The sequence below is a fragment of the Rattus norvegicus genome, chromosome X (assembly GCF_036323735.1).
Source record: "Rattus norvegicus strain BN/NHsdMcwi chromosome X, GRCr8, whole genome shotgun sequence".
NCBI classification, from domain to species: domain Eukaryota; kingdom Metazoa; phylum Chordata; class Mammalia; order Rodentia; family Muridae; genus Rattus; species Rattus norvegicus.
The window spans coordinates 46,092,325-46,115,889 of NC_086039.1; the positions used below are offsets into that span (position 1 = coordinate 46,092,325).

A 23,565-nucleotide genomic window follows, 5' to 3' on the forward strand; every position below is an offset into this window, starting at 1 on the left:
ATCTGTAATACTGCATATAACCATTGTGACAGTGGTTTCCAGATAAGTATATTGAATCCCCTTTAACTAAAGTAACAGGTGATTGAAAGCCATAATGTAGGTGCTTGGAACTGAACCTAAGTCATCAGGAAAAGTAGCCAGTGCTCTAACTACTGAATTGTCTCTCAAGCTCCTCAAGAACCTTAAACAAACTTGCCTTCAAATAAACATTTGGTGCAGCACATATAATTTTAAACACACGCACATTCAGATGAAATACAAAAGAATAAAAGTTTAAGCTAGTTTAAGTTCTAATAGTTTCATGGACCAATATCAAGACCAACAGACTTGGAAAAGTTGCTAATAGTCCAAAGTCACTTTTATTTTTTTATTTATTTTTTTAAAATCATCCAACAGTTTATTAGAAAGAATGTAGACATTTAAAAAAATCCCCACTGTCATGAACATAAATTGAGGTTTTCCAGCCAGGGCATAAGCTGAAATCAAAACAGGAAAAAAAAATCCAATAGTGTATTAACATTTTCTACTCATTTGCCATACTGACAGTGCAAGTACAAATCTGGTCTAAAATGTACATATTCTCAAGCAACAATGTACAGCTTTCTTTGTCCTCCATGCTAAGAGATGTAAAAGCTTAAGGGCCAAACAATACCAAATGTATAGGCTTCAAAAACCATCTAAGTTAGGGCATTCACTAGTCTTAGCTAAAATACACCTGAACACTGACACGTGATCACATACAATGATGTAAAATACATTTTTTGAAAAATAAACTTTAGTGGAATAATTCTGAAAGGTATCCTGGAAGAATGGCAGGGTATCAGCTTAAGATATTAGCCAATTTGTCTCCACCTTCTTCAAGTCCATGGTCTAGGATCTAAAACCTTTATCTTTCCCTAAGCTGAGAACTTTCTTAATGGAGAAGTTAAGTGTATTATGACGAAAGAAGACTTAGATGAGATGCAGTTATTCATCAGAGCTGCTGTAGCAGTTGCCTAGGATCTCAACTGCTTCATGGAATCCTAGGAAATGTTCATGCATATGGATATTGGCTTACCAGAAGTTATTTTTTTCCCTCAAAATCCAGGTGGTGACACCACTCTTTACTCCAGATCTGGCATTTTTTCATCATCACTGTCTTGTGAATCATCATCTGCTCCATCTACTTCTGGTAAATCTGCATCCTCATCACCACCCATGTGATCCATCATCTCAGAGAAACGGTCAAAATTAGACATGTCTTTTTCTGCGTCATCCTCCCAGTCTTTCCAATTATTGAAGTCCACACTAAGCCAATTAAGCTTTGCCCTTTCCTTTGTTAACCTAGGCCAGGAGTGGTCAGATTCTGCTTTTCGCAAACAACATAAAATTGATCTGTCCATTCTTTTATGCTTGGAATCATTTGGATCAATAGAGTGAAAAAGATCAATTTCATTTAAATGTTTAAAATTATCACTTCCTCCAATACAAATGAAAGTAAGTTTGAATTTTTCAAAGTTTACATTAACATCTTTACTGTCTAAACCACAAAATTCAATACATACATAGCCCATTCAGTCTTCCACTTTGCAGAAGCAGGTTGCATGGTGAACTGGACAAAGTGCCAGGCAAACTGGTGGGCAGGCCTCGCTGGGGACAGCTGGTGAGTCCACTCCTCTCGAGAAGCAACTTCAGCAGGTCTCTACTTGGTCGCAACCTCTCCTCGCTCCCCTTAGGCAGCTGCAGCAGCAGCGGCTGCCTCCATGCCCAGAATTCAACTTGCACAGAAAGCAGCTCCCTCAGCCCAGGAGAGGAGGAAAGTGTAGGAAAGGGGCGCAAGGACTGAGAAGGAGCTTGCAAGCACGCGATGGGTGGTGAGGCCGGGACCCAAAGTCACTTTTAGAAGCACACAGTGCCACACACTGACCATTTGAAGTTGCTTTAAAAGAGAAAATAAAAAGTAATCAAGCTGAAGGGACCTGATTAACAGTTCTCTGCACCCAAATCCCGTGGGAGGGAGAGCTAAACCTTCAGAGAGGCAGACACGCCTGGGAAGAGAGAAGAGACTACACTCTGCCCACATTTCTGACTCCAGAGTAAAACACCTATTGGCATCTGGGACCCAGGTGCACGGGGGCTCTCGGAAAAGGCAGCGCAGGCCCTCCTGGTTGCTGCCCCCCACGGAGAGCTCATAAGCAATACCCCACGAGCAAACTTGAGCTGCGGGACCACAGGTAGGACAAATTTTTCTGCTCCAAGCGACCTGCCTGGTAAACTCAGGACACAGGCCCACAGGAACAGCTGAAGACCAGTAGACATGAAAAACTACACGCCAGAAAGCAGAACACTCTGTCCCCATAACTGGCTGAAAGAAAACAGGAAAACAGGTCTACAGCACTCCTGACACACAGGCTTATAGGACAGTCTAGCCACTGTCAGAAATAGCAGAACAAAGTAACACCAGAGATAATCTGATGGCAGGAGGCAAGCGCAGGAACCCAAGCAACAGAAACCAAGACTACATGGCATCATCGGAGCCCAATTCTCCCACCAAAATAAACATGGAATATCCAAACACACCAGAAAAGCAAGATCTAGTTTCAAAATCATATTTGATCATGATGCTGGAAGACTTCAAGAAAGACATAAAGAACGCCCTTAGAGAAACACAGGAAAACATAAATAAACAAGTAGAAGCACAAGTAGAGGAATCACAAAAATCCCTGAAAGAATTCCAGTTAAACACAATCAAACAGTTGAAGGAACTAAAAATGGAAATAGAAGCAATCAAGAAAGAACACAGGGAAAAAAACCCTGGATATAGAAAACCAAATGAACAGACAAGGAGCCGTAGATACAAGCATTACCAACAGAATACAAGAGATAAAAGAGAGAATCCCAGGAGCAGAAGATTCCATAGAAATCATTGACTCAACTGTCAAGGATAATGTAAAACAGAAAAAGCTACTGGTCCAAAGCATACAGGAAATCTAGGACTCAATGAGAAGATCAAACCTAAGGTTAAAAGTATAGAAGAGAGTAGACTCCCAGCTCAAAGGACCAATAAATATCTTCAACAAAATCATAGGAGAAAACTTCCTTAACCTAAACAAAGAGATCCCCATAAACATTCAAGAAGCCTACAGAATTCCAAATATATTGGACCAGAACAGAAATTCCTCGCGTCACATAATACTAAAAACACCAATGAACAAAATAAAGAAAGAATATTAAAAGCAGTAAGGGGAAAAGGTCAAGTAACATATAAAGGCAGACCTATCAGAATCACACCAGACTTCTCAGCAGAAAATATGGAAGCCAGAAGATCCTGGATAGATGTCATACAGACCCTAAGAGAACACAAATGCCAGACAGGTTACTGAATCCTGCAGAACTCTCAATTAACATAGATGGAGAAACCAAGATATTCCATGACAAAACCAAATTTATACAATATCTCTCTACAAATCCAGCACTACAAAGGATAATAAATGGTAAAGCCCAACATAAGGAGGCAAGCTATACCCTAGAAGAAGCAAGAAACTAATCGTCTTGGCAACAAAACAAAGAGAAGAAAAGCACACAAACATAACCTCATATCCAAATATGAATATAACAGGAAGCAATAATCACTATTCCTTAAATTCTCTCAACATCAATGGCCTCAACTCCCCAATAAAAAGACATAGATTAACAAACTGGATACGCAACAAGGACCCTGCATTCTGCTGCCTACAGGAAACACACCTCATAGACAAAGACAGACACTACCTCAGAGTGAAAGGCTGGAAAACAACTTTCCAAGCAAATGGTCAGAAGAAGCAAGCTGGAGTAGCCATTCTAATATCAAATAAAATCAATTTTCAACTAAAAGTCATCAAAAAAGATAAGGAAGGACACTTCATATTCAACAAAGGAAAAATCCACCAAGATGAACTCTCAATCATAAATATCTATGCTACAAATACAAGGGCACCTCCATACATAAAAGAAACCTTACTAAAGCTCAAAACACACATTGCACCTCACGCAATAATAGTAGGAGATTTCAACACCCCACTCTCATCAATAGACAGGTCATGGAAACAGAAATTAAACAGAATCATAGATAAAGAGAAATCATGAACCAAATGGTCTAAATATCTTATAGATATTTACAGAACATTCTATCCTAAAGCAAAAGGATATACATTCTTCTCAGCACATGGTACTTTCTCCAAAATTGACCATATAATTGGTCATAAAACAGGCCTCAACAGATCCAGAAAGATAGAAAAAATCCCATGCGGGATAAAGCTGGTCTTCAATAACAATAAGGGAAGAATCAAGAGAACCAAAAGTTGGTTCCTTGAGAAAATCAACAAGATAGATAAACCCTTAGCCAGACTAATGAGAGGACACAGAGAGTGTGTCCATATTAACAAAATTAGAAATGAAAAGGGGACATAACTACAGATTCAGAGGAAATTCAAAAAATCATCAGATCCTACTACAAGAGCCTATATTGAACAAAACTTGAAAATCTGCAGAAAATGGACAATTTCCTCGACAGATACCAGGTACCGAAGTTAAATCAGGAACAGATAGACCATTTAAAGAACCCCATAACTCCTAACGAAATAGAAGCAGTCATTAAAGTTCTCCCAACCAAAAAGAGCCCAGGTCCAGATGGGTTTAGTGCAGAATTCTATCAGACCTTCATAGAAGACCTCATGCCAATACTATCCAAAGTATTCCACAAAATCAAAACAGATGGAGCACTACCGAATTCCTTCTATGAAGCCACAATTACTCTTATACCTAAACTACATAAGGACCCAACAAAGAAAGAGAACTTCAGACCAATTTCCCTTATGAATATCGACGCAAAAATACTCAATTAAATTCTGGCAAACCGAATCCAAGAGCACATCAAAACAATCATCCACAATGATCAAGTAGGCATCAACCCAGGCATGCAGGGATGGTTTAATATACGGAAAACCATTAATGTGATCCATTATATAAACAAACTGAAAGAACAAAACCACATGATCATTTCATTAGATGCTGAGAAAGCATTTGACAAAATTCAACACCCCTTCATGATAAAAGTCCTGGAAAGAGTAGGAATTCAAGGCCCATACCTAAATATAGTAAAAGCGATACACAGCAAAGCAGTAGCTAACATTAATCTAAATGGAGATAAACTTGAAGCAATCCCACTAAAATCAGACAAGGCTGTCCACTTTCTCCCTATTTTTTCAATATAGTTCTTTAAGTTCTAGGCAGAGCAATCCGAAAACAAAAGGAGATCAAGGGGATACAGATCGGAAAAGAAGAAGTCAAAATATCAGTATTTGCAGATGACATGATAGTATATTTAAGTGATCCCAAAAGTTCCACCAGAGAACTACTAAAGCTGATAAACAACTTCAGCAAAGTGGCTGGGTATAAAATTAACTCAAATAAATCAGTAGCCTTCCTCTACACAAAAGAGAAACAAGCTGAGAAAGAAATTAGGGAAATGACACCGTACATAATAGTCCCAAATAGTATAAAATCCCTCGGTGTGACTTTAACCAAGCAATTAAAATATCTGTACAATAAGAACTTCAAGCCTCTGAAGAAAGAAATTGAAGAAGACGTCAGAAGATGGAAAGATCTCCCATGCTCATGGATTGGCAGGATTCATATAGTAATAATGTCCATTTTACCAAAAGTGATCTACAGATTCAATGCAATCTCCATCAAAATACCAATCCAATTCTTCAGAGAGTTAGAAAGAACAATTTGCAAGTTCATCTGGAATAACAAAAAACCCAGGATAGCTAAAACTATTCTCAACAATAAAAGGACTTCAGGGGGAATCACCATCCCTGAACTCAAGCAGTATTACAAAGCAACAGTGAAAAAAAACAGCATGCTATTTGTACAGACACAGGCACATAGAGCAATGGAAGAGAACTGAAGATCCAGAAATGAACGCACACACTGATGGTCACTTCATTTTTGACACAGGAGCCAAAACCATCCAGTGGAAAAAAGATAGCATTTTCAGCTAATGGTGCTGATTCAACTGGAGGTCAACATATAAAAGAATGCAAATCTATCAATACTTATCACCCTTTACAAAGCTTAAGTCTAAGTGGATCAAGGACCTCCACATCAAACCAGATATACTCAAACTAATAGAATAAAAAGTGGGGAAGCATGTTGAACACATGGGCACTAGAGAAAATTTCCTGAACAAAACACCAACGGCTTATGCTCTAAGATCAAGAATCGACAAACGGGATCTCATAAAACTGCAAAGATTCTGTAAGGCAAAGGACAATGTGGTTAGGACAAAATGGCAACCAACAGATTGGGAAAAGATCTTTACCAATCCTACAACAGATAGAGGCCTTATATCCAAAATATACAAAGAACTCAAGAAGTTAGACCACAGGGAGGCAAATAACCCTATTAAAAAATGGGGTTCAGAGCTAAACAAAGAATTCACAGCTGAGGAATGTCGAATGGCTGAGAAACACCTAAAGAAATGTTCAACATCTTTAGTCATAAGGGAAATCCAAATCAAAACAACCCTGAGATTTCACCTCACACCAGTGAGAATGGCTAAGATCAAAAACTCAGGTGACAGCAAATGCTGGCGAGGATGTGGAGAAAGATGAACGCTCATCTATTTTTGTTGGGATTGCAGACTGGTACAACCATTTGGAAATCAGTCTGGTGGTTCCTCAGAAAATTGGACATTGATCTACCTGAGGACCCAGCTATACCTCTCTTGGGCATATACCCAAAAGATGCCCCAACATATAACAAAGACACATGCTCCACTATGTTCATAGCAGCCTTATTTATACTAGCCAGAAGCTGGAAAGAACACAGATGCCCTTCAACAGAGGAATGGATACAGGAAATGTGATACATCTACACAATGGAATATTACTCAGCTATCAAAAACAATGTCTTTATGAAATTCATAGGCACATGGAGGGAACTGGAAAATTTCATCCTGAGTGAGGTAACCCAATCATGGAAAAACACACATGATATGCACTCATTGATAAGTGGATATTAGCCCAAATGCTTGAATTGCCCTAGATGCACAGAACACATTAAACTCAAGACAGAGGATCAAAATGTGAATGCTTCACTCCTTCTTTAAAAGGGGAAAAATAATACCCTTGGCTGGGAATAGGGAGGCAAAGATTAAAACAGAGGGAGTAGGAACACCCATTCAGAGCCTGCCCCACATGTGGCCCATACATATACAGCCACCACACTAGATAAGATGGATGAAGCAAAGAAGTGCAGGCCGACAGGAACCGGATGTAGATTTCTCCTGAGAGACTCAGCCAGAATACAGCAAATACATAGCCAAATTCCAGCAGCAAATCACTGAACTGGAAAAGGTACCCCCGTTGAAGGAATCAGAGAAAGGACTGGAAGAGCTTAAAGCGGCTGGAGACCCCATATGAACAACAATGACAACCAACCAGAGCTTCCAGGGACTAAGCCACTACCCAAAGAATATACATGGACTGACCCTGGGCTCCAACCTCATAGGTAGCAATGAATAGCCTAGTAAGAGCACCAGTGGAAAGGGAAGCCCTTGGTCCTGCTAAGACTGAACCCCCAGTGAACATGATTGTTGGGGGGGAGGGCGGTAATGGGGGGAGGATGGGGAGGGAAACACCCATACAGAAGGGGAGGTAGAAGGGTTAGGGGGATGTTGACCTGGAATCCGGGAAGGGAAATAGCAATCGAAATGTAAATACGAAATACTCAAGTTAATAAAGAAAAAATAAATTAAAAAAAGCAATCAATGAACTTTGAGACAAAACTATCAAGACTTCTGTCTTTATCTGAGGAGGGTTATCAAGGCATGCTGTATTTTTTTCATCTTTATTACAACCTAGAAAAGGCAAGAAAGTAATCTTCTTGCAACAAACCCAAAAGAAGAGACACACAAAAGCATAATTCCACCTCTATCAAGAAAAATAACAGGAAACAACAATTACTATTTTGTAATACCTCTTAATATCAATGGATTCAATAACAAGACATAGACTAACAGACTGGGTATGTCAAGAGGACCCAGCATTTTGTTGCAAACAGGAAGCACACCTCAGCGACAAATACAGACAATATCTGAGAGTAAAAGGCTGGCAAACAACTTTCCAAGCAAATGGTTTGAAAAAAACAAGCTGGAGTAGTCAGTCTAATACCGAACAAAATCGATTTTCAACCAAAAGTTATCACAAAAAAAATAATAATAAGGACAGTTTATATACATCAAAGGAAAAATCCATCAAGACAAACTTTCAATCCTGAACATCTATGCTTCAAATGCAAGGGCACCTACATTCATAAAAGAAACCTTATTAAGTTCAAAGTACACATTGCACATCACAAAATAATAGTAGGAGATTTCAACACCCCACCCTCATCAATGCACAGATCATAGAAACAGAAACTAAACAGAGACAAGTTATGAACCAAATGGATTTAGCAGATATCTATAGAATATTTTATCCTAAAACAAAAGAATCTCAGGGTACTTCGATAAGGGCATAAATAACTCCCTTAAAGAAATACAGGCAACACAGGGAAAAATGTAGAAGCCCTTAAAGAGGAAACACAAAAATTCCTTAAAGAAGTATAGGAAAATACAACTAAATAGGTGAAGCAATTGAACAAAACCATCCAGGATTTTTAAATGTACATAGAAACAATAAAGAAACCACAAAGGGAGACCACACTGGGATAGAAAGCCTAGGAACGAGATTAGGAGTCATAAGTGCAAGCATCACCAACAAACTACAAGAGATAGAAGAGAGAATCTCAGGGGCAGAAGATACCATAGAAAACAGTGACACAATAGTCAAAGTAAATGCAAAACACAAAAAGGTCCTAACCCAAAACATGAATCATGGGTTGACTGGACTGCAGCAGGAAATACCAGAAATATAAGTAGAGGTAACTAGTTGTCTCAGACACTGCTGAGAGACACATTGCAGGATGCCCAGATCTCACAAGTCTTCAGTGGGAAGGCAGAGGTATAGAATAACTTCTAGCCAGAACTCTCAGCATGAGCCACCAGCAAGGTGCCATCCACCAGGTTGAGAGTTGGTTGGGATACACACTCACAGGGAGCTTCAGAATGTGAAGTTAATTGTGATAGAAGCCAGCAGGGATACTGATCAGGACACTCCCACCTCCCGCCTCTGAATGAGTTGAGACACACCCACTCCCAGACAGAGTCAGACAGACTTTGCCCAACTGAGTCATTTGCTGGGCTGGCTGCCTTATCTGCATAGGCAATGAGACCCGCCCACCCACGCAGACATCACGAAGGTTCTCGAATGCATACTCACTAAGTCCTCCCCACCTCCTGTCTCTTATTAAAGACTGGGACCCGCCCACTCCCCAACAAACCAGCACTCTAACCGGAAGTACCACCCCAAAATTTGTCAATCTCCTCCTGGCTTCTGGATTTCTCTTCCACGAACTAGAAACTCCGCCCCACTACCCGCGCCACATCCTGGTTTCCGCCTGACAGCAAAAGGGGTGTCTCCAGGATCAGCGCACTCCAGAAGTCCCACCCCACTACTTGCCAATCTCCGCGTGCCACATCCTGGTTTCTGATGGACAACAAAATGAGCATCGCCAGGAACATCGCACTCAGGAAGTCCTGCCCCACCACCTGTCAATCTCTCACGCCACTTCCTGGTTCCAGATTGACAGCAAAAGGAGTGTCCCCAGGAACGTCACACTTCTGCCCCAAGGCCTGTCAATCTCTCACGCCACTTCCTGGATTCCGATCGACAGCAAAAGGAGCATAGCCAGGAACAGCGCACGGAGGAAGTCCCGCCCCACAGCCTGTCAATTTCCCCACGACACTTCCGGGTTTCTCGGGCGCACAGAAAGGCCCACCTAGCAGCCTGTTGATCTCACCGCCATTTCCTGATTTTTGCTTTGCAGCCTCCTGTCAATCTCTTCGCAGTTCCTGGTTTCTCCACGGATCACAGGAAGTTACGCCCTGCCACCGCCTGTCAGTCTCATCACTCTTCCCACGTTGACCCCGAAGCCTCCCTCACACCCCGCCCCGGAGCCATGGCCGGGAAACCACTTCCGCATCCCCGGCACTTCCTTAACCGACTCCCGACGTCAATCACAGCCCTGGTGGCTTGGCCACGCCCAATGACGTCACCCGGAATGCCAGGCACTCAGACCCCGCCCCTGACGTCAATTATAGTGTCAGGCAAGGATTCCCAGTCACTCGACGTCACCCAGAGGCCCGGCACCGCCCCGTGCTCGGCAGTCAAAACTCCCAGAGTGGCCATTGGGTACCGGCGCCCTGGCCCTGCCCCCTGACGTCACCGAGGCCCGGCCATGCACCTCAGTGTAAACATCCGCTGTCCCGCCCCCGCCCTGCGCGTGACCCGTGACCCGTGACCTGTGACCCCGTGACCCGCGGGTATAAACAGCCCCGGGCAGGGAAGGTGCTGGGAGAGAACCTGACAGAGCCGGTCTAACCGAGGCGGCAACACCGCGACCTCTGAACCCGTGCCTCAGAGACAACACCGCGACCCTCTGGCGACCTCTGACCCTGTGACCCTGTGGGTGTGACCTCACGACCCTGGCGCCCTCAGCGGTGACCTTTGACCCCGCAGCGACCCCGAGACCCCAGGACCCCTGCACTTATCCACAACTCTGGGACCTCTAACCCCGCGACCCCAGCAGCGACCTCTGACCCTGGTGAAAGCAGGAGAACCCGGGACACCAGTGACCCTGCAACTTCTGACCCCACTAAGGGCAACAACTCTGAGACTGTGCGGTGACCTCTGACCTCTGACCCTGGGCTGTTCCCCCGAGATAACAGTGACCCCAGGAACTCCAACTCAGCTACAACCTGGTGACAACCAAGGTAACCCAGGGACAACCTCTGACCCCTTGAATCCACGACTTTTCACCCAGTGCTGACCACTGCAGTGTGGGGCAGTCTGAGAGAGTGCGTGACCTTTGATCTCTGACCTCTGACCCCGACCCAGGTGAGCAAGCATGGAAGGGGAATGCAGGGCCCAGGGGTAAGGGGATGACAAGGAGTGAAGATTTTGAGGCAGGGGGATGACCTGGAGTATGAGGCCTGAGGGGAGGTGTTGATGGGGAGTGAGAGCAGGGCCTCTGGTTCCAGAACTGTGGGCGGGGCCTCAGATGATTTTTCAGGAAGCCTGGGCGGGGCTTACCCTGACGGACAGGATTGTGGGAGGGACTTCACTGTGACAGAGAGGATGTGTGGGCAGGGCTTAGCCTAACTGACAGGGACTTTGTGAGTGGCTTCCTGTGACTGACCCTGCCCTAGGCCTTGCCCACAGGACGATGCTCTGGCCCTGTCTCCTTGCCCTGCTCCTCTCCCAGCTCAACTTTCTCTGTGCTGCCCGTCCTGGCCCTGGACCTAACTTCCTGCTCATCATGGCTGATGACCTTGGCATTGGGGACCTAGGCTGCTATGGCAACCGCACACTCAGGTGACCCTCAACACCCGACCCCTGATCCCCGTACCTGACACGATGACCCCCACCCTGTGGTGACCCCTGCGACACCTACTCTGTGACCCCATGACCCTGTCCCAGACCCATCGATTCTAACCCTAGCCTTGACTCTTGTGAATCTGAGGCCATGACCTTGGACCCGGACATGTGACCCCCGTACCCCAGGGACCCTGAATCAGACCCCAACCTTTGACCTAGAACCTGACCCTGTGACCCCCAACCCTGACCTGTGACCCCAGCCCTGTGACCTCAGGACCTCAGAACCCTGACCTTGTGACCCTGTGACTCCAACCCCAAGACCCAGATCCAGAATTGGTCCCGACATGACCCCTGATCCTGTGACCCCAACCGTGTGTTGGTGACCCCAACCTCATGACCAGGACCCCCAACCCCATGACCCTGACCTGTGACCCCGACCCTGGCCCCCTGACTCTAACCCCACAACCCTAACCTTGTGACACTGATCCCGACCCTGTGACCCTGACACATGACCCCAGACCTATGACCTTGATGGCTACCCCATTCCATGATTCCAACTCCATTGTCCTACACCAACCCTGACCCTGCGATCTGGACCCTGTGACCCAAACCTGTGACCCTTGTGACCCCTTGACACCCGATCCCTCCCTACAGGACGCCACACATCGACCGCCTGGCCCTTGAGGGGGTGAAGTTGACTCAGCACCTGGCGGCTGCGCCCCTGTGCACCCCGAGCCGCGCTGCCTTCCTTACCGGGCGCTACCCTGTGCGGTCAGGTGGGTGGGGAGGTGACTTTGTGACCCCTGTGATCTCCTACCCTACAACCCCCCACTAACCCCTAGTGACCACAGTGACCCCATTGAGGTCCCTGAACAACCCCCAAAACCCCTCAGTTACCCCCAATGATCCCCGTTGACCTCCATGATCCTGTTGACCCCCCCATCCCTGCTCTAGCCCTGTGACCTCATGACTCTGATGACCCACGTTCAAGCCCTATGACCCCTCAGTGATTCTGGTGACCCCTAGTGACTCCTGTGACCCTGATGACCCCAGTGACTCCCCCTGACCTCGGTAACCGTGTTATGAATCCCTGACTCCCCATTGACCCTCCGACCCCCTCCCCCATGCTACTCCCCTCTCAGGGATGGCATCACATGGCCGCCTGGGTGTATTCCTGTTCTCGGCATCATCTGGGGGGCTCCCGCCCAATGAAGTCACCTTTGCAAAGTTGCTCAAGGGTCAAGGCTACACCACCGGGCTTGTAGGTGAGGACTGGGCCCAGAGTGGGTGGGTCCCAGGGTGGGCCGTGACCTGGTGAATTTGGGATGACCTCCATGACCCTGTGTGACCCTTTGCATCCCACAAGACCCTTGACCCTTATATTACGACTATGACCCTGATGTTACCCCATGAGCCCCTCTGATACCTGTGTGACCTTTTTTGACCTTGTGTGACCCCTTGACTACTGTGTGATGTTCATGATGTCATGTGACACCGAGTGACTCCTCTGACCCAGAATAACCCTATGTGACCTCCCTAAACATGTGACTCTGTTTGACCCCTGTTCGACTTTTGTGTGAGCCGCATGACCATGAGTGGCCCTGAGGGAGTCCTGTGGTTCTTTGTTCCTTCATGTGACCCTGTGACTCCTGTATGATCTCCACAACCCCATGTAACGTCTCTGACCTCTCTGTGACACCCCATGTGTCTCCCCAACTTCACCTGACCCCTCTGTGTGGCTTGTCTGACCCCTGTTTGACTCCCATGATCTTGTTTGACACACGTGACACTACCTGATCTTTCTGTGACTCCACTGAGCTGGTGTCACTCCCATGACCCAGTGTGACCCTTGTTTGACCCCCAGACCCTGTGTGACTGCAAATGACCTCATATAGCTCTGTGACACCATGTGACATGTGTGACCCTGTGTGACTTGTCTGACCCTGTAGGACCCCGTGATCCCCTCTAATCCCAGATTACCCTGTGTGACCCCATGTAATGGGTCTGAGCCCTGTAAGCCCCCTCCATGACCCTGATAATTCCATGACTCCAATTACCCCTTTTTGACCCCTGAGCTCTATCTGATCCCATCTGACTCTGCCCCCACCTTCCCCGTAGGGAAGTGGCATCTGGGGCTGAGCTGCCAAGCAGCCTCTGACTTCTGCCACCACCCTGGGCGCCATGGCTTTGACCGCTTCCTGGGCACGCCCACCACCAACCTGAGGGACTGCAAGCCAGGGGGCGGGACCGTGTTTGGCTCTGCCCAACAAGTATTCGTGGTCCTGCCCATGAATATTCTGGGGGCAGTGCTGCTGGCCATGGCACTTGCGCGGTGGGCAGGGCTGGCCCGGCCCCCAGGGTGGGTGTTCGGGGTGACAGTGGCTGCCATGGCGGCGGTGGGCGGGGCCTATGTGGCCTTCCTCTACCACTTCCGCCCAGCCAACTGCTTCCTCATGGCCGACTTCACCATCACCCAACAGCCCACGGACTACAAGGGGCTCACACAGCGCCTGGCAAGCGAGGCTGGGGACTTCCTGCGCAGGTGTGGATAGGGGCTTCGGACAGAAAGGTTCCCCTGGTAGGGCTGGGATCCCCTTACCTATCACTTCCGGTGACATGCACCTTCCTGTTTGAGGATGGGGGGGTATTCCTGGGCAGGGCTTCGAATGTCTTGTTACTGGGGGTGGGATTTGGACTTTCTGGGCGTGGCTTTGAGAGGTGGCGCTTCTGAGCTTTGGGATCCTTGGGGTTGGGCGTGGCTCTCAGGCATAACAGGAAGTGGGTACAATGAACACATGACCCATGACATAATCAGTGATGTCACATGTGTTGAGTGTAATCTGGTTCATGACATCATGTGTGAGTGCCCCACCCCCACAGGAACAGGGACACGCCCTTCCTGCTATTCCTGTCTTTCATGCATGTGCACACGGCACACTTCGCCAACCCTGAGTTTGCCGGGCAGAGCCTGCATGGGGCCTATGGAGATGCTGTGGAGGAGATGGACTGGGCCGTAGGTGAGTGGGGCATGGGCTAACGGATGCACAGCAGTGTGTGGGCATGGGTGTCACATGTTGCATGTTCTCTACTCACAGGTCAGGTGTGATCCTGAGGGTGGTGCTCTGTGAGGTGTACATCACAAGGAATGATGCTCGTGTGCGCAGGCTATAGCCCGAGCAATGTCTTGTATGAATGGGGTCACCTGTGTGTGAACCTCGGTCATGCCCTGCATTATGCGTGTAGGCATTCACATTTGCACTATCGGGTATGTTGGACGTCACATGTGACCGTACCCTCCATCCCTTCACAGGCCAGGTCCTTGCCACACTGGACAAGCTGGGCCTCGCCAACAACACACTCGTGTACTTCACGTCCGACCATGGCGCACACGTGGAGGAGCTTGGCCCCAACGGTGAACGGCATGGCGGGAGCAACGGAATTTACAGGGGTGAGCATGGACAGACAGGGGCATACATGTGGTCTGTGAGCATGTTTGGGGTATCCATATGGTCATGTACCATATTCATTGCACAGATATGCGTGCAAAAGTGTGTGTACACCAGACACACGTCAGAGTGTAGACTTTACATGGACACGCATGTGACTTAGCATGTCATCATAGTCATCAGTGCACACATGGGTGCACACATATGACTTAGCGTGTCTACACATGTATACAGATACCCATCACCATGCACACCCATTCTGTGTTATACAGGGTGAACATGCACACATGATCCATGTCACCACCACGCTCAACGAAGTAGGCATGCCCACCACGAAGCATATGTGCACACAGACACACTGTCTTCTCCCGTGGCTAAGACATGCATACACATGTCATCATGTGTATACATACAGTCACACGATACCCCACATGTGATATACAGACACACACACACACACACACACATTCACTGCACTCTTGATCACCTGTGATGCACCCAGAACTTTGCTCACACGCATTACCATAGACACACATGTACATCATGAGTGCTGCTGTGTGGGTGCTCACAGGGCCACACCCAACTTAGCATGTGTGCCACATATGTGCACACACCTGTAACAGTGCACACATGTGACATTGCATATAAGCACACGTGTACATCCAATCCCAAGTCACCACATGTAAGTCACAGAGCTTGCACACATGAACACAGCATCTGCTCACGCATCACGGACATGTGTACATGTGTACATGTGACTTACCATTGTCCACACCATCACTCATCACCCCATATGAGACACACTACATATGGCGGCTCCAGGCACGCAAACGGGAGCTGTACATGCATGTGAACACATGTGACACTGGGACAGCCTCAGACAGGCTTGTCAGCAACCCCACACCAAAGTGGTGACCTCACCACCCACCTGTGTCTGAGTATACACGTAAGGGTGCCATGACAACCTATGTATGTATCCCCACAGGCGGGAAGGCCAACACGTGGGAGGGTGGCATCCGTGTGCCTGGACTTGTGCGCTGGCCCGGCGTGATTGTGCCCGGCCAGGAGGTCGAGGAGCCCACGAGCAACATGGACGTCTTCCCCACTGTGGCCAGGCTTGCAGGGGCAGAGCTGCCGACTGACAGGTGCGTGGGGCATTTGCTAAAGAGCAGCCCAGGTGGGAGGACCCAGGCACACACCCACAGTGAGCCACGCACCCTCAAGTGAAAGCCCCTCCTTTGACAGCCCACCCATGTTGAACCTAAGCCACACATAGTCAATGCCAAGCCACTCCCACTGTGTTGTATCCATGCCCACTTAACCTATGAGTCAAAGCCCCACCCACTATAAGATGAGGCCTCACCCAATTTGATTCTAAGCCATACCCACTTTGAGATAAAGCCATGCTCACTCCACAGCTGAGACCAGGCCCCTCCAAGTTATAGTTTTACCTGCCCACTCTAAGGCTGAACCCTGCCCACTTTGAGTCTTTGTCTAGGCCACACCCACTGAGCCAAGCCACACTCCATCCCAGGCTCTGCCCCATGGCTAATCTTTGCCCACGCTGACCACACCTCCCCTGATCCTGCCCTACCTACCTCCTGTCCCATCCCATCTGACCTTGCCCTCTTTGTATTCAACCCTCCACAACTGACCACCCAACCTCCAGGGTGATTGACGGGCGTGACTTGATGCCCCTGCTGCTGGGCCATGTACAACACTCTGAGCATGAATTCCTGTTCCACTACTGCAATGCCTACCTCAGCGCTGTGCGATGGCGGCCCCACAACAGTGAGTGGGGAGAGGCTGGAGGTGTGACCGGGAGACAGGCGTGTGCAGGGCAGGCAGATCGGTGGGGCTCCAGTGTGGAGATCACACACATGTGTGTAGCACACATGTAACATGCATGCAACATGTGTAGAGACGTGTTGGGGTCTGTAGGGGCAGGGCAGGGTCATCAGGAGGTGGGGGACAGGCAAGTGAGTGGGGATGATGGACAGGCAGGGTTGCCATGCAGAAGAGATTACATACATGCGTGTGTAAGTCCGAGACGAGTGCATGGGTTGCAGGTCTGTACAGGTGTGTGCATGTTAAAACGTGGTGTGTCACATGTGTTCGTGTATAGGGTCATAATGTTAACACAGGTCGGATCACATGTGTGCATGATATCACGTATGAGTTTATGGCACAGATGTGGCCATGTTTGACTTCATGTATGTTGTTGAATGATTTGCTGCACATCACGTGTGATGTCACACATGAGTTGTCTTGTGGCTCATGCATCATTGTGAATGTCACACTTGACCCATTGTAGTAGTCATTGTCATGTAGGACGTCATGCATATTGCCATTCATGTCATGTCGCAGGTCACATGTCTTGGTATGGGTCACAATAATGTGTCATAATGTGTGTTCTCATGTATGTTGTCATGCATGTGGTCATATGTGTCATCAAGATGCCACTCGTGTCGAATGTCATGTGTCACATGGTTTGTGGATTGTGCATTGTCATGTTTGCCACCATAAGACATTATGGATATCACACGTGATGTCACGAATGTCACCTTTTCCCGTGTGGGTTACATTGTGGGTCATCACATGTGTCACCTCATGCATCACATGTTTTGTACATTGTGTATTGTTATTCTTGTCATCATGCATCACATCACATGTATCCAGTCATGCGTCACATGTCTGTGTGGGTCACGATGCGTATCATAACATGTCATCAACCGTGTCATCATATATGTCAACAGACTCCACTCATGTGATATGTGTTACTGTATGTGCTGTCTATTCTCATGTATGTTGTCACACAGCATCACAGACCTCATATGTGATGTCACATGTGTCATCTCATGTTTCACATGTATGTTCAGGTCATGATGTGTAACATATGTTGTCCATATGTCATGTCAAGTGTCATGGGTTGTGTGGATTGTGATGTGTGTCATAACATATGTTGTCACATGAAGTCACGCATATTACCACGGACATCACACATGATGTTATGTGTGTCTCTACCCACCCTGCCCACAGGCTCGTCCGTGTGGAAGGCGTTTTACTTCACACCGAACTTCGACCCCCCAGGCTCTAATGGCTGCTTCTCCACACACGTGTGCATGTGCCACGGCCACCATGTCACGCACCATGATCCGCCCCTGCTCTTCGACATTGCCCGTGACCCCAGGGAGCGCCACCCGCTCACGCCTGAAACAGAGCCGCGCCATGGTGAGATCCTGCGCAACATGGATGCTGCGGCCCGTGCACACGTTGCTACCCTAGAGGAGGCGCCCAATCAGCTTTCCATGTCAAATGTCGCATGGAAGCCATGGCTGCAGCTCTGCTGCGCTTCCAAGCCCCACCCACTCGCATGCCGCTGTGCTGGCGACGGGTGAGTTGGGCATGCCAAACACACAGGTATGCAAGCATGGGACACTGTGGCCTGGTGATTTCACCTCCTGAACTGATACCTGACACAATCTTGCTGACATGTATGAAAACATATGAACATGTATGAACATGTGTATGCTGAGTACAAAACACAGGAAGAGCCCCTCAGCATGACCCTGTATGAATAAATGATGTGGACACGGACGGTTTCTATCTGTTCAATCTGACCATGCCCACTCAAGAACATTAAGTTAGGCCATGCCTATTCATATTCAGACAGAATTGATCAGGCCATGCCCACTCATTCACAACGTTCAATTACATGAAAGTCACAAATGCACACACACACCTCACACATATGCTCAAACCATACCCCATCCTAAATACACACACATGTGTAATTAAACCATACCCGCTCATGTTTATCCAATCTGGCCACGTCCACACATAAATGTTCATAATGCTCAATGAGGTGAAACCAACACATGCACACATACTATCTGTCCACTCCTGCATACTCACACATGTTTAATCAGGCTACGTTCACACTCCATATTCCACCTGGCCACCCCCTTCATAAATAAGTAACGAGACCATGCCCACTCATGAGTATTCACAGGGCTTTAAGCTAGACTCATACAAAGGAGCCAGCCACACCCACTCATGCATATGCACACAAATTCACCTAGGTCATGCCTCTCATTAATATTAATTAAAGCCACTCCCAGTCACACCTTCATCTGGGCCATGCCCCTTGAGCGTGTTAATGAAGCCACACCAACACATGCATATTAAATCAGGCTATGCCCACAGCCCTGGGTATTCAATAAGGCCACGCCCATGCAGAAGAGTTACATGCAGTTAGACCCTGCCCACTCAGCCTCTGTGACTGCTCCATCTGGCCATGCCCATACATGCATGCTCAGAAAAGCCACACCTGCTTGTGCATATTTAATCAGGCTACTGCCAGTCATGCATATTCAGCAGATGCTTAATTAACCATGACCATTCATGATTATTCATGTGTGAAACTAGGTTCCACCCACTCACAGCCTCTGACTAATCCAACTGGCCATGACACAACCATAAACATCCCAGAAGGCCATGCCCACTCATGAATACACAATGAGCCAACGCCCACCAGCCCACACTCCTTCATGATGAATTTGGCCATGCCAACTCATGGTTATTCACCCTTCAAACCAGGACAAACCCACTCACAGATCCACCACCAATCCATCTGGCCACACATACTTGTGCATATACACTTAGGCCACTCGAACACACTGAGTCAAGCCACACGCACCAACCCACATGAGTTGGAAAAAAAATCCTGAAAATATAAAAGATACAGAAAATACTACAGAAAAAATTGAAGATTTGTTGAAAATAATCCTAAAATTATGAAAGTCAGAAACACTGAAAATAAAGTTGAATATTGGCAGACATCCTGAGACTGCAGGAGAGACTGCCACTTCTGCCCACCTCTGCCCACATCCCTGGTCCAAGGGGAAACTGCACAGTGCCTCTGGACACAGGAATATAGGAACATTCAGTTGTACCTGTGGTTCTGTTCTGTGCCCAGGACTGAACAGAACCTGCCAAACAGCTAGCTGCACCCAAATCCCATGGGGAAGAAAACTGGACTCTCCGAAGTGTGGACATTACTAAGAAATCAGAGGAGATTACCCTATGCCCACATTCCAGACCCAAGTGTGCCGGCTGGGTGCAAGGAGATACACGAGCAATCAGGGACAGGACAATTTAATTCCTGCCCTCGCCTAGAGCTGGAAGACAGTCTCTGGGAGGGCCAACACAACTGAAATCAGAGCACCTGTTCTCAGGAAAGGCTGAAAGAAAAGAGGAAAACAGTTCTACAGGAGTGCTGATACAGAGGCCTACAGCAGGTCAAGTCACTCTCAGAAACAGCAAGAGAAGCAAACACGGGAGACAACCCAATGGCTAGAAGCAAGGGCAGGAGTCAAATCAACAGAAACCAAGACTACTTGGCATCCTCAGAGCCCAGTTCTCTCACCAAAGAAAATACTGGATATCCAAACACACCAGAAAAGCAATATTTAGAGTTAAAATCACATTTTTTTTATAATGATGGAGGACTTTAAGGAAGACATAAAGAACTCCCTTAGAGAAATGCAGGAAAACAGAAGTAAACAAGTAGAAGCCCTTAGAGAGGAAACACAAATATCTCTGAAAGAATAACAGAAAAACACAATCTAACAGGTAAAGGAATTGAATAAAACCATCCAGGAGTTAAAACTGGAAATAGAAACAATAGAGAAAGCAAAAAGGTAGACAAACCTGGAGATAGAAAATCTAACGAAGTGACAAGGAGTCAGAGATACAAGCATGACCAACAGAATACAAGAGATAGAAGAGAGAATCTCACAGGCATCAAATACCATAGAAAGCACCAACACAACCATCAAAGGTAAAGTAAAATGCAAAGGGCTCCTAGCCCAAAACATCCAGGAGATCCAGGACACAATGAGAAGATCAAACCTAAGGATAATAGGTATAGAAGAGAGTGAAGACTCCCAACGTAAAGGGCCAGTAAATGCATTCAACAAAAATTATAGAAGAAAACTTCCCTAACCTAAAGAAAGAGATGTCAATAAACATGCAAGAATCCTCCATAACTCAAATAGATTGGATCAGAAGAGAAATTATTTCTGTCCTGTGAATACTCATGAGTGGGCATGGTCTCGTTACTTATTTATGAAGGGGGTGGCCAGGTGGAATATGGAGTGTGAACGTAGCCTGATTAAACATGTGTGAGTATGCAGGAGTGGACAGATAGTATGTGTGCATGTGTTGGTTTCACCTCATTGAGCATTATGAACATTTGAGCATTATGAGCATTCACACAAACACAATTCCACCACTAACACCAAAAAAACAGGAATCAACAATCACTATTCCTTAATATCTGTCAACATTGACAGACTCAATTTCCCAATAAAAAGACAAAGACTAACAGGCTGGATACATAAAGAGGACCCAGCATTTTACTGCGTGCAGAAAACACACCACAGAGACAAAGACACTACCTCAGAGTAAATGGCTGGAAAACAACTTTCCGAGCAAATGACCCAAAGAAACATGCTAGAGTTGCCATTCTAATATCAAATGAATTTGACTTTCAACCAAAAGTCATTAAAAAAGATAAGGAAGGACACTTCATATTCATCAAAGGAAAAATCCATCAAGATGAACTCTCAATCCTAATTATCTATGCTCCAAATGCAAGGGCACCTACATTCACAAAAGAAACCTTACTAAAGCTCAAAGCACATTGCACTGCACACGATAATAGTACGAGATTTCAACACCCCACTCTTGTCAAAGGACAGACCACGGAAACAGAAATTAAACAGAGACATAGAGAAACTAACAGAAGTTATGAACCAAATGGATTTAACAAGTATTTATAGAATGTTCCATCCTGAAATAAAAGGATATACCTTCTACTCAGCTCCTCATGGTACCTTCTCCAAAATTTACCATATACTCTGTCACTAAACAGGCCTCAACAGATAAAGGAAGATAGAAATAATCCCATGCATACTATCAGATCACCACAGACTAAGACTAGTATTCAATAACAAAAGTAACGACAGAAAGCCAAAATATACATGGAAGTTGAGCAATGCTCTACTCAATGACAACTTGGTCAAGGAAGCCATAAAGAAAGACATTAAAGACTTCTTAGAATTTAATTAAAATGAGAGAACAACATACCCAAACTTATGGGACACAATGAGAACTATGCTAAGAAGAAAACCCATAGCTCTGAGTGCCTGCAAAAAGAAACAGGAGAGAAAATATGTCAGCAGCTTGACAGCACACATAAAAGCTCTAGAACAAAAAGAAATAAATAAACCCAAGAGGAGTAGAAGGCAGGAAATAATCAAATTCAGGGGAGAAATCAACTAAGAAGAAACCAAAAGGACTATACAAAGAATCAATAAAACCAGAAGCTGGTTCTTTGAGAAAATCAACAATATAGGTAAACCTTTAACCATACTAACCAGAGGTCACAGAGAATGTATCCAAATTAACAAAATCAGAAATGAAAAGGGAGACATAACTACAGAATCTGAGCAAATTTTAAAAAATCATCAGATCGTACTGCAAAAGCTTATATTAAAAAAAACTGAAAAATCTGGAGGGAATGGACAATTTTCTAGACAGATACTAGGTACCAAAGTAAAATCAGGACCAGATAAATCATCTAAACAATCCCATAACTCCGAAAGAAATAGAAGCAGTCATTAAAAGTCTCCCAACTATAAGAGCCCAGGACCAGATGGCTTTAGTGCAGAATTCTATCAGACCTTCACTGAAGACCTCATACCAATACTGTCCAAACTGTTCCATAAAATAGAAACAGACAGAGCACTACCAAATTCCTTCTATGAAGCAACCATTACTCTTATACTGAAACCACACAAAGAACCAATAAAGAGAGAGAACTTCAGACCAATTTTCCTTATAAATATTGACGCAAAAAATAGTCACTATATTTCTTGGAAACCAAATCCAAGTACACATCAAGATGATCATCCATCATGATCAAGTAGGCTTCATCCCAGGGATGCAGGGGTGGTTTAATATACAGAAATCCATCAATGTAATCCACTATATAAACAAACTCAAAGATAAGAACCACATGATCATATTAAATGCCGAGAAAGCAGTTGACAAAATTCAGCAGCCCTTCATGATAAAAGTCCTGGAAAGATCAGGAATTCAAGGCCCATCCGTATCTAATCATAGTAAAAGCAATATACAGCAAACCAGTAGCTAGCATCAAACTACATGGAGAGAAACTTGAATCAATCCTACTAAAGTCAGGAAATAGACAAGGCTGCCCACTCACTCCCTACTTATTCAATATAGTACTCGAAGTCATAACCAGAGCAATCAGACAATGAAAGGAGGTCAAAGGGATACAAATTGGAAGGGAAGAAGTCAAAATATCACTATTTGCAGATGATATGATGGTATACTTAAGTGACCCCAAAAGTTCCACCAGAGAACTACTTAATCTGATAAACAACTTCAGCAAAGTGTCAGGGTATAAAATTAACTCAAACAAATCAGTAGCCTTCCTCTACTGAAAGGATAAACAGGCTGAGAAAGAAATTAGGGAAATGACACCCTTCACAATATTCCCAAATAATATACACTATCTTGGTGTTACT

The 23,565-nt window shown here is 45.8% G+C and overlaps 2 protein-coding genes across 5 annotated transcripts; one reads left to right on the plus strand and one right to left on the minus strand.

Moving 5' to 3' along the window:
• Positions 1 to 340: 340 nt before the first annotated feature.
• Ptges3l1 (prostaglandin E synthase 3-like 1) lies at positions 341 to 9,613 on the minus strand. The gene is made up of 2 exons (NM_001014272.1): positions 9,585 to 9,613; positions 341 to 1,918 (listed from the first exon to the last, which is right to left on the minus strand). The coding sequence occupies exon 2, from the start codon at positions 1,551 to 1,553 to the stop codon at positions 1,104 to 1,106; it is 450 nt and encodes a 149-aa protein (NP_001014294.1). The 5' UTR covers positions 1,554 to 1,918; positions 9,585 to 9,613; the 3' UTR covers positions 341 to 1,103.
• A 586-nt stretch (positions 9,614 to 10,199) lies between these two features.
• On the plus strand, positions 10,200 to 18,544 carry Sts (steroid sulfatase). Of its 4 annotated transcripts, none has more exons than XM_006256961.5 (10): positions 10,200 to 11,021; positions 11,346 to 11,498; positions 12,156 to 12,277; positions 12,644 to 12,766; positions 13,620 to 14,043; positions 14,382 to 14,518; positions 14,812 to 14,949; positions 15,933 to 16,092; positions 16,617 to 16,738; positions 17,987 to 18,544. In XM_006256961.5, the coding sequence occupies exons 2-10, from the start codon at positions 11,350 to 11,352 to the stop codon at positions 18,343 to 18,345; spliced, it is 1,734 nt and encodes a 577-aa protein (XP_006257023.1). In that variant the 5' UTR covers positions 10,200 to 11,021; positions 11,346 to 11,349; the 3' UTR covers positions 18,346 to 18,544. The 4 variants fall into 4 exon arrangements, with proteins under 4 accessions (XP_006257023.1, XP_006257024.1, XP_063135863.1 ...); XM_006256962.5 differs by having other exon boundaries at positions 10,341 to 11,021; positions 11,333 to 11,498; positions 13,941 to 14,043; XM_063279793.1 differs by having other exon boundaries at positions 10,364 to 11,021; positions 13,941 to 14,043.
• Positions 18,545 to 23,565: the final 5,021 nt, after the last annotated feature.

Excerpts from the sequence above, each read along its gene's own strand:
- Ptges3l1 (NM_001014272.1), bottom strand. The coding sequence starts at position 1,553 with ATGGGCTATGTATGTATTGAATTTTGTGGTTTAGACAGTAAAGATGTT.
- Sts (XM_006256961.5), top strand. The coding sequence starts at position 11,350 with ATGCTCTGGCCCTGTCTCCTTGCCCTGCTCCTCTCCCAGCTCAACTTT. Across the intron at positions 12,278-12,643 it reads GCGCTACCCTGTGCGGTCAG|GGATGGCATCACATGGCCGC; the intron begins GTGGGTGGGGAG and ends CTCCCCTCTCAG. Across the intron at positions 16,093-16,616 it reads GCAGAGCTGCCGACTGACAG|GGTGATTGACGGGCGTGACT; the intron begins GTGCGTGGGGCA and ends CCCAACCTCCAG.